The sequence below is a fragment of the Mesoplodon densirostris genome, chromosome X (genome assembly GCF_025265405.1).
Source record: "Mesoplodon densirostris isolate mMesDen1 chromosome X, mMesDen1 primary haplotype, whole genome shotgun sequence".
Lineage (NCBI taxonomy): Eukaryota > Metazoa > Chordata > Mammalia > Artiodactyla > Ziphiidae > Mesoplodon > Mesoplodon densirostris.
In genome coordinates this window covers 21,405,587-21,414,900 of record NC_082681.1, presented here as the reverse complement: position 1 = coordinate 21,414,900, position 9,314 = coordinate 21,405,587, and the positions used below count along the sequence as shown (strand labels likewise).

At 41.0% G+C, this 9,314-nt stretch overlaps 1 protein-coding gene across 2 annotated transcripts in view; it reads right to left on the bottom strand.

Annotated features, from left to right (window-relative positions):
- Positions 1–7,152: 7,152 nt before the first annotated feature.
- The window catches only part of HS6ST2 (heparan sulfate 6-O-sulfotransferase 2), a 290,382-nt gene continuing 288,220 nt past the window's right edge, over positions 7,153–9,314 (bottom strand). For both annotated transcript variants that reach the window (XM_060087189.1, XM_060087190.1), the window contains one exon: positions 7,153–8,513. In XM_060087189.1, coding sequence (XP_059943172.1) covers positions 7,616–8,513 — 898 coding nt within the window. In that variant the 3' untranslated portion in view covers positions 7,153–7,615. The remainder of the gene's footprint in view (positions 8,514–9,314) is intronic.

Genomic DNA, 9,314 nt, shown 5'->3' with positions numbered 1-9,314 from the left:
CTAGGTCACACAGCTAATAAGCCAAAGCTTATTAGAGTTCATTAAAACTCTGTTAAGATGGCAATCAGCCAAAATAAGATTTTATATAGAGCCTGTTAGACTCTATGATATCTCAAAAGCTTCCATTCAAATTCATTTTGCAAGTCCGATGCCTGGGACAAGGAGTAAATAACTTTAGCCTGAAGCAAAGTTTCAAGTTCAAGTAAGGTGGCATTCAATGATGAGCATGGGCAGAGAGTGGGAGTCAGATTATAGAGAGCTTTGTGCGTTTAGCTGATGAGTGCGGACTTCCATCTGAGGACGGTGCAGAGCTCCCAGCACTTTCTGAGAAGGGCAGTGCGGTGATCAGACATATGATTTTGGACAGTAGCTCTCCAATGTACCTGCGCATCTTAGAATCTCCTTACGGTCATCTTAGAATCTCACCCAAAAAGGCAGGATCTCTCACTTTGTATCAGAGATTCTGATTCAGAACCTCTGCAGTGGGGCCCAGGGAATCTGCATCTTTAAACAAACACATCAGGGAAGCTCCTGAGGCCACAGGTCCATGGATTAGGTTTTGAGATGCAGTTTTAGGAAGATGAGTGTGGTGGTCAAGAAAGAGGCTGAGGGCAGGAGAATAGTTAAGAAGATGTTGTGACCATTCAGGTGGGTTACATAGAAACCTGACCTTGAGTGGGAATGCTGGTAAATCAAAACAATGACCGCCCTGTCAAGTTCCCTGGAGTTTGGGGAAAGCATGTTTCCAACAGCGACGGGTGCTGAAGAGCATTGGGAAACTACTGATGACTGTTTAGGTCAAACTCATTCTTGATAAATCCTGTTCATCTTAACTAGTCAGTGCTGAGGCTCCTTACTTAACCTTCCTTCCTACTTGTTCACTTTTAGAAATGAAGAAAGTTAGGCTCGGAAAGATGAAGTCATTTACCCTAGGTCACACAGCTAATAAGCCAAGGCTTATTAGAGTTCATTAAAACTCTGTTAAGATGGCCTAAAGCCTAAATCTGCCTCTTGGATCAAATTCACGAAGTCTTTGCCACGTAATCGCAAGGCCCTTGATGGTCCTGCTCTAGCTAGTTTCAGGGACAGAAGACCTTTTTCAGGCCTGAGAGAAAAAAACACTCTTGTGTTTGAATTAACCTCTCTTGTGTTTCCTTGAGAAAGCTGGTGAGGTTGGGCTCCAGTTGGCTGATTAGGGCCTGTCAAGCTATGGTAAAGCACTCTCTGCTAAGACTTGACAATTCCTTTCAGGTCCTCCTAAGTCACATGAAATCCAATAGAGCATTTTTAAGTCACAAAAACTGTTAAACTTTTCTTAGGCCCAGTTAGGCATCAGTAAATCTTACTGAGCTTTGTGAAGTCACAAGATTTAACCAGGCACAATGAGAATAGAATTTACACAATTTAGTGAGACTTGATGAGGATTATTGAACCATATCCTGCCCTTCAGGAAATAAGATCAAAAATTTAAAATTCAAATGAGAGGGAAGCAAACTATTCTATTCCTTTTCTTTCTTTTAAAGTGAAGTGAACTACCTGAATTTACAAGACTTGTGTGTCCCCTTCCCTGAGGGCCCTTCGTGACTGCTAATGTGATAAACTAGGAGGTGCTTTTAATGGATTACTCTCCTTCCTCTCTCCTAGGTGGCATAGATGCATTTTAATAGGGTCTTCTGCACAGGCTGCTTTCACCCAGAGTAGAAACTTGGAGTGTGGGAATTCCAAGCACCCACCCAGACCGGTAAGGGAGGCAGCTAGACCTTTGGGGCCCTCTGGGACCTCACTGTGCAGACAGGCCCATACTCGGACAATGTTGGGTGGGGAGGTGGGTGGGAAAGGAAGGGGCCTGCTGGTGAGTCATCTTTGGTAAGTGCACAAAAGTAGGTCCCCAGGGAGCCAGGGACATCAGATAATGCATTTTCACTGCTGGAGAGGGTATGGGTGACTCACTTGCCATTTTGTGGATTAGATCTTTCAGGAGATCTGTCACTGGCTACATTCAAAACTCAGAAGTAAACCTTAGGGTAGGTCTTTTATACAGTTAATTATGTAACATTTGTTACATATATATATATATATATATATATATATATATATATTTAATTTTTAGAAAAGTTTTTTTAATTAATCACAGTAGGACATATACTACTTTTGGCTTATTTTCTTGCCAGCACTTTCAATTCTTCATCTCAGAGTCAGTCTTTAGCTATCAAAGACACAGGCATCCATCAGACATCTAGGTTTCAAACTCGTAGCAATAATAATGATAGTGCCATCAAATACATATTAAGCTTATTTTATGTCAGGCACAGTTCTAAGTGCTTTACAAATATGAACTCATTTAATTCTCACAACAACCCTCTGAACTTGGAGCTATTATTTTCTCCACTTACAGGGAGGAAACTGGGGCATGGAAGGGTTAGTGACTTCCCCAAAGTCACAGACCTGGTAAATGGTGGGGCTGGGATTCAAACCCAGGCAGTATGGATCCACAGCCAACATTCTCAACCTGTAACATCAGCAGTAATCAGTTTGGGGGCTTAGGGGCTTAGGGTCAACCATCCACTATATTCCTATTTTGGAAGGAAAACCAGGATACATTGTTGAGCTTAAAAAAATGGAAACTGAGTAACATTGAAAACTATATGGTTTCATTTTTGTTATCAATACTATATGTGTGTGGGGAGAGAGAAGGGAGGGATTAGATTTGAATGTGAAAAGGACAAGGAGGTCTGGAAGAAATCATATAATTATACTAGTTACTTTGGGGGAGTGAGAATTGTGTAGGTAATTGGTCATTTCATTTTTTATTTACATGTTTCTATATCATTTGCAGTTTTTACAACCATGTAATCAAACACACACACACACACACACACACACACACACACACACACACACACACACTGAAGAACAAATTAAGCTTTTAACTATACTCTCTGGCACAGCATTTGGTTTAGATTTCCATAATCCTTTGAGGAAAGATCAGATTCTTCCCTGTTCTTAGGCCTAATGTGGTGCCTTTCATATAATAGTAGGTATCCCATAAATGTTGGTGTGTTGTTGGTTTATTGGAAGTGTGTCGTTTGAATCACACCCTTCTGTTCTCTCTGACTCTGAAATCATTGTAAACTCTGCCAAGATTTTACTATTTGGGAAATTTTGATTGGCTCTCTAGCTCAGAGGTTGACCAATTTTTTTCTCTCAAGGGCGAGAAAATAAATATTTTAGGGTTTTGGGACATTAGATGTATGTTGCAACTGCTCCTGCCTCTGGGGTATGAGAGCAGCCAGAGGAAATATGCAAAGAAAAGGGCATGGCCGTGTTCCAATACATTGTTATTTACAAAAGCAGGTGGAGAGCCACATTTGGCCCTAGGTCTGTCCTTTTGGGACCCCTGCTCAAACAGTGTCACTTGCACTGACAAACAGCTGATTTGCTTTGTCCTCAAGATAGTTTTCTCCTGCAGTTCTAAAGGCTAGTTCTGAAGGTCTGATTGATGTGTTATAAATTTACTTTAGGATTTTTGAGGTCTTGATCTAATTCCTTTGATGTTTAAAACTGTCAGCTCACTTCACTCTGGCCATTTGAGAGATTAGGATTGCCTTATTCCCATGGGGATATATTTGGAGTCAGCATACGCTGTGTCTTGTTAGACTCTTTAGAAAACACCTGGACTTTGTTTATTTGCTTGGTTTAATCCCTAGTGAAGACAAGAGAGCAGCACTCCTCAGCACAGGGCAAGAAAGCTGGGAGTTGCATATCACCAGCCTGGACTACAGTGTTGGTCTCTTCTGTGTCTCAGGCATGGGCAGAATGCAGTTGTCTAAAGCCTGTCCTGTGATGTTTTATGGCTCTTTTGGGCTATCTCAGTAGACCCTTTGCTCAGCTTCTGTGTTCAGAAGCATAGGGCAGGTTTTCAACATTTTCCCCACTTCGGTAAGTACTCTCCAAGAGTAGCCTCCTGGAGGGTAAAGGGAAATAATCTTTATTTCCTAAATATTTCAAGTTCTTGATCTCTACATTCCTGTTCACAGTTCCTCCCAAGGGGAGGCCATGGGACCCTTTTGCAGTCAGGACCTTTGACCACCCAATTATTGCTCAATGAACAGTTGATGGGCAGAATTTTTAAAGCATGAATACCTTGCAGGCTGAGTATAGTTAAACCCCCCAAATTTTGTAGCTTTCTTCCCTCTAATCCTATGAACTGACATCTAAATTCTCTTTTCAAAAGGGCAAGAACAAATCATCCCCATCCATAGTCCTAACCATAAGTTTATTTGGAAAAATATGTACATTGAATACAATTAGAGCATATTGTCTTGATAACTTTAAAAGCCGATACTTTAATGCTCACCTTTAACCTCTATCCTAGACAGAGGGGATAGATTAAAAAATAAAAAGTGCTATTTTTCTTTTCAACATGTTCTTAGATGTGCGAGTATCTCCTTTAATAATTTTTAAATTAAAACACTCACATATTTCATTTGCATAGCATAATGGACTGAATGTTTGTCTCCACCAAATTCATATGCTGAAACTCTAATCCCAGTGTGATGGTATCTGGAGGTGTGGTCTTTGGGAGGTGATTAGGTCATGAGGGTGGAGCCCTCATGAATGGGATTAGTGCCCTTATAAGAAAAAGCCAGGGCTTCCTTGGTGGCGCAGTGATTGAGAGTCCACCTGCCGATGCAGGGGACACAGGTTCGTGCCCCGGTCCAGGAAGATCCCACATGCCGCGGAGCGGCTAGGCCTGCTCCGCAACTGGAGAGGCCACAACAGTGAGAGGCCCGCTTATCACAAAAAAAAAAGAAAGAAAAAGAAAATACTGTGTTGCCAAGATTGTAAGCAAAGGGCCTTTAATATGGAATAGAAAATTTAAATAAACTTCTCACCTTTAAAAAAAAAAAAAGAAAGAAAAAGCCAGAGAGTTAGCTAGCTACTTTCTGTGATATGAGGACACAGCAAGAAGACAGACTTCTGCAACTGAGAAGAGGGCCCTCATCAGAACCCGACCATACTGGCCACCTGATCTCAGAATTTCAGCCTCCAGAACTGTAGGGAAGTAAGTTTCTGTTGTTGATAAGCCACCCAGTTTATGGTATTTTGTTATAGCAGCCTGAGCTGACTAAAATGCACAGTCAACTTTGTCTTTCATTGACAACTTTGTTTTATTCAAAGGAGGACACACTGTGGACTCTCAGAAGGAAGCACCCAAAGTTAAGGCCATTTGGGTGTGCTAGATTAGAATGGCTCATCTCATTTCCATACCTGGTGGACGAGAGGACAAAAAGAAACTCCTTGAGAAAAGAAAATTCTCTCTGTGATGTCATAATGTCTAGTGGCTGCAAACCTTGAAATCACGAAATTACTCAGAGCCTGTAATTTAAAGTTTATTTCATATCTATTGTTAAATTACACAAAAATCAGTGAATGGTTTGTAAAGCTACACCACTGGAAAGATGTTTACAGTCAAAATCATGGGATTTACATGATGGTGACCAAAATGTATATTTATAACATCCCCTATATACAATAAATCAGTATAGACAGAGAAAATGCACTTAATCTCTGCAAACCATGCACACCACAGCAATAACACAAAATATTTTTTCTGTAACAAGCTTTTCCACTGGCTCGGGCTTCATCCTGCTTTCCAGCAGTACCTATCAGTTTTAAGAGCAAACAATATCAATCAAAACAAAATTGAAATACCACAGTGATCTACAGAATCATTAGTTTAAAAACACAAAGTACACAAAATAGTTTCACTCTAAAACAGTTTGACTTCAAGATGTTTTGGATTTTGAAAATTTTTTCCTTTCAGTTTTCCAGTTCTCAGATTCCCAGGACTGTGATACATTGGACAAAACAAAATTTAGGTCTACTGATACAAGTGCAGAGTCAAGAACATTTATTTTTAAACCAAGAACTCAGCTTCTTGTCCAGCTTGTGGCCTTATTATTACAGATGAAACTAGATCATGCAAATGAGCAGATTGTACAAGATGTGACTTTATGGTCACACTTCTAAGCATGTCCCTCGTGAAAACATAAATGCCACTTCCAGTTGCCTTTTTGATTGACAGCCAGGGGCTTAGCATAAGTCCTTAGGAAAGGATAGCAAAACCCGTAAAATGGAAGCTACCCAGAATCAGGATGCCTGCTTGCACGGTGGGTTACATCCTTCTTTTTGCCCTGCACAATTCACAGTTGATACCCTAAAAGTATTTCTGCACAGACTTCCAATACCAAATCACTTTCTTCAATCCATATGCTTCCGATGTTTAACCTCAATGCAGAACACTCCTGCCTTTTGTTTTCTCAAAACAAAACCTGGTACACAGTTCACCCAAAGTATGGAGGTAAAGCTTTTGGTGTTACTGAATAATGCTGATTATCCTAGTGCTTCTTCTACCCTTGTTTTTTCTCTTGTAATTGTCTATACTCTGTCAAAGCGAAAAAGAACTAATGGGCTAGAAAATAGCCAGCCCAACTGGAAACATTACAATAAAAATGCACAAAAAGTAAATAACAATTTATTCACATTCAGGTTTAATTCTATCTGATCAAGAATAATAACTTGAGCAATATTTTAAGACACATTATCCTGTTCAAGAGTTTCTTGATAAGGACCTCACTACACAAACATTGATAAGACAATTCTACAGAAAGAAAGTCCTGACTTTAATCCAGGATTATATTATCACAATGAATTCAGCAACACACCATTTAGATGATGAAAAAAGATTCTAAAACGGGTTAGTTTGGAATGAGCACAACTCGGAGAAGCTTTAAAATGAATGAGAAGCAGTGCCAAAAAGAGTCCAGAATTGTTGAAATTACAGTGCCCAGAAATCATCTGGAAATTAGATCTTTGCATTGGTACTCCATTTGGAAAAAGTGTTTTATTTAATGAGATACACCCTGTTTAAAACCTTTAAATAGTAGAAGGCAGAAAAAGTTTAAAATTTTAAATGTCTCTGAAATAACAAGATATGAGTCTCGTTCTATTCGAAAGCCAATATTTTTACATAAAACTACCCATGTTTGGGAGAGAAGTTTTTCATTTTCTACAGTTTGGTAAACTCTACCATCAGTTCTTATTCTTTTTAAATAGATTCATTGTTAAAATCAGAAGAAAATGAACAGTTTCGTGTTTAATTTTAGTTTCTTTTGTGTTATATTCATGATTACTCCTGGAAAAAAATGTTTGCTTCCAAGACTGGGTTTCAACAGTGTATCATGAATAATGTAAAGTCCATTTCTTAGCTATAAGTTAAACGGCCACATTTTATGTTTTCATTTTGTCTCTATGACTAATTTAAGAACTTCTGAAAATATCTAAACAGCAATTTCTGATGAGTCTGGTTTGCCTTTTGGATTTTATAAATTCCCCATGACTCCCCCCCCAAAAAAAGACAATTTAATTACATATTGAAATTTGTTTTACCCACGCACAGTAGAACACTGAATTGAAAGGCAACTGTAAAGGCAACATCTTAACTTTTTTAACTTCCAAACTTAAGGAAGCAGGATGTGTTTGGACACTCTCATGTTTGAAGACTTGCCCTATTTTGACTGGCGCTTTGGGAGAAGTGTGCTTTGGGAGCCATTTAGCGCCATTTCTCTACACTGCCTATGTAGTCATGGGTGCCATTGCTGGTGTTGCCATCGCTCTGCTCTTGGCCAGGGTTCTGCTTCTGGCTTTCCCGGTTCTCCTTCGGGCTCGGATTCTGACCCGAGCTCTGAGTCAGGTTCTGAATCAGATTCGGAATCAGATTCTGAGTCACATTCTGATTGGCATTTAGGTTTGGGGTCGGACTCGGATTCTGACTCGGATTCTGGCTCTGGCCCTGACTCTGGCTCTGGAAATGGGTCTGAAGGAACCTTCCCTTCAGAAATTTGCGTTGTTCCTGACGCTTCCGCCTAGCTTCCTGATGCTCTTTCTGCCTCATAAACTGATACCTTTGCAAAAAGAGATCTTTTGCATAGCTGTACAATTCCATATCCAGAAAATTCAGTCCCTCAATACGCTTTTGGATTTCCTCATTGATCTCTACGCTAGAGGCCCTAGTGGTGTTATATTGGGTAAACGGCGAAATAAAGTTCATGTTGAAGGTTTTCTCAAACAGATACTGGGTCTTCCGCTGAAACTCGGTGAGGCCGAAGAACGCCATGTGCTTCAGATTCGATTTGGCGCTTTCCAGGAGGACCTTGTTCCTCTGCTTTTCGGGCATGACCGACAGGTTGTAGCAGCCGACGAGGGTCAGGTCAGAAAGCATGCGCACCTGGCGGTTGTTCGCTAGGTTATAGGGACAGTCCATGAACTCTTTCAGGGGGCAGCCAGACCAGTCATCTCCAGTGTAGCAGCTGGGCAGCTCTTCGGAGGTTGGGGGCCTTCCATCGCAGACATGCAGGGACGCTTTCCATGTCGCCCCTCTCTGGACATGCCTCCACTCACTCAGGTACCGGGACACTGGGTCGCGGAGGATGGTGATGTAGTGGAAGTTCCTATGGACAAAGCACAAAGGCCAATGGTCAGGAATTCGGGTGACACAAGTGGAGTCAGGGAGGTGCATGGCATATGTGATGTTCACTGGTCAGGAAGGAAGGCAAAAGGGAAATGATGGCGATCTGGTGGCAGTTGTCCTGTGAACTGTGCTATCATCCCCTCTCTGAGTCCCACTAGCCTGTCCAGAGAGCTCATTTTTCACCCAATTCGCTGGTACTGCAGCTAAAGCACTACATCGGCAGAAACTCCACTCCCCTCCCCTCATTCCCCTGCTTTTCTCTCTCTCCAACCAATGACGAAGTCCTCCCAATGACCTCATTTATTTCATACTCCCCACCCCCAAACCCCCATTAACTGATCGTGAGACGGAAACTCAGTGGAAACACGTGATTTTACTGAAGTGATACGAGGTTGACAAGTGAGCTCAAGTTCTAATCTTTCTTACTAAATACACAAAAGCATTTTTCTAATATCTAGCCTAATCGGGATATCTTATTAAAGAACAAAACTTCATTGAAAGAGTGTGTGATATGATGCTTTTGATTCTGGCTGTTGTCATAACATCATGGCTCCTACGTGATGGCAGTGGAATGTGGAGATACTCAGCCAGCGCAGCCTGGGGGACTCCAGAAATGGACATTGTGGTTAGTCACTGACTGAAATAGACATGGTAGCTGCCAATGGCATATATATAAGCTACTACCTTGGTTTCAGCCTTTGCTCACATGCTAATATTCCAGCAGAGGAAAGTTAACTCTATCAGCTCCAAAATGCCCCTTTTCTTTACCCACAGAAAGGAC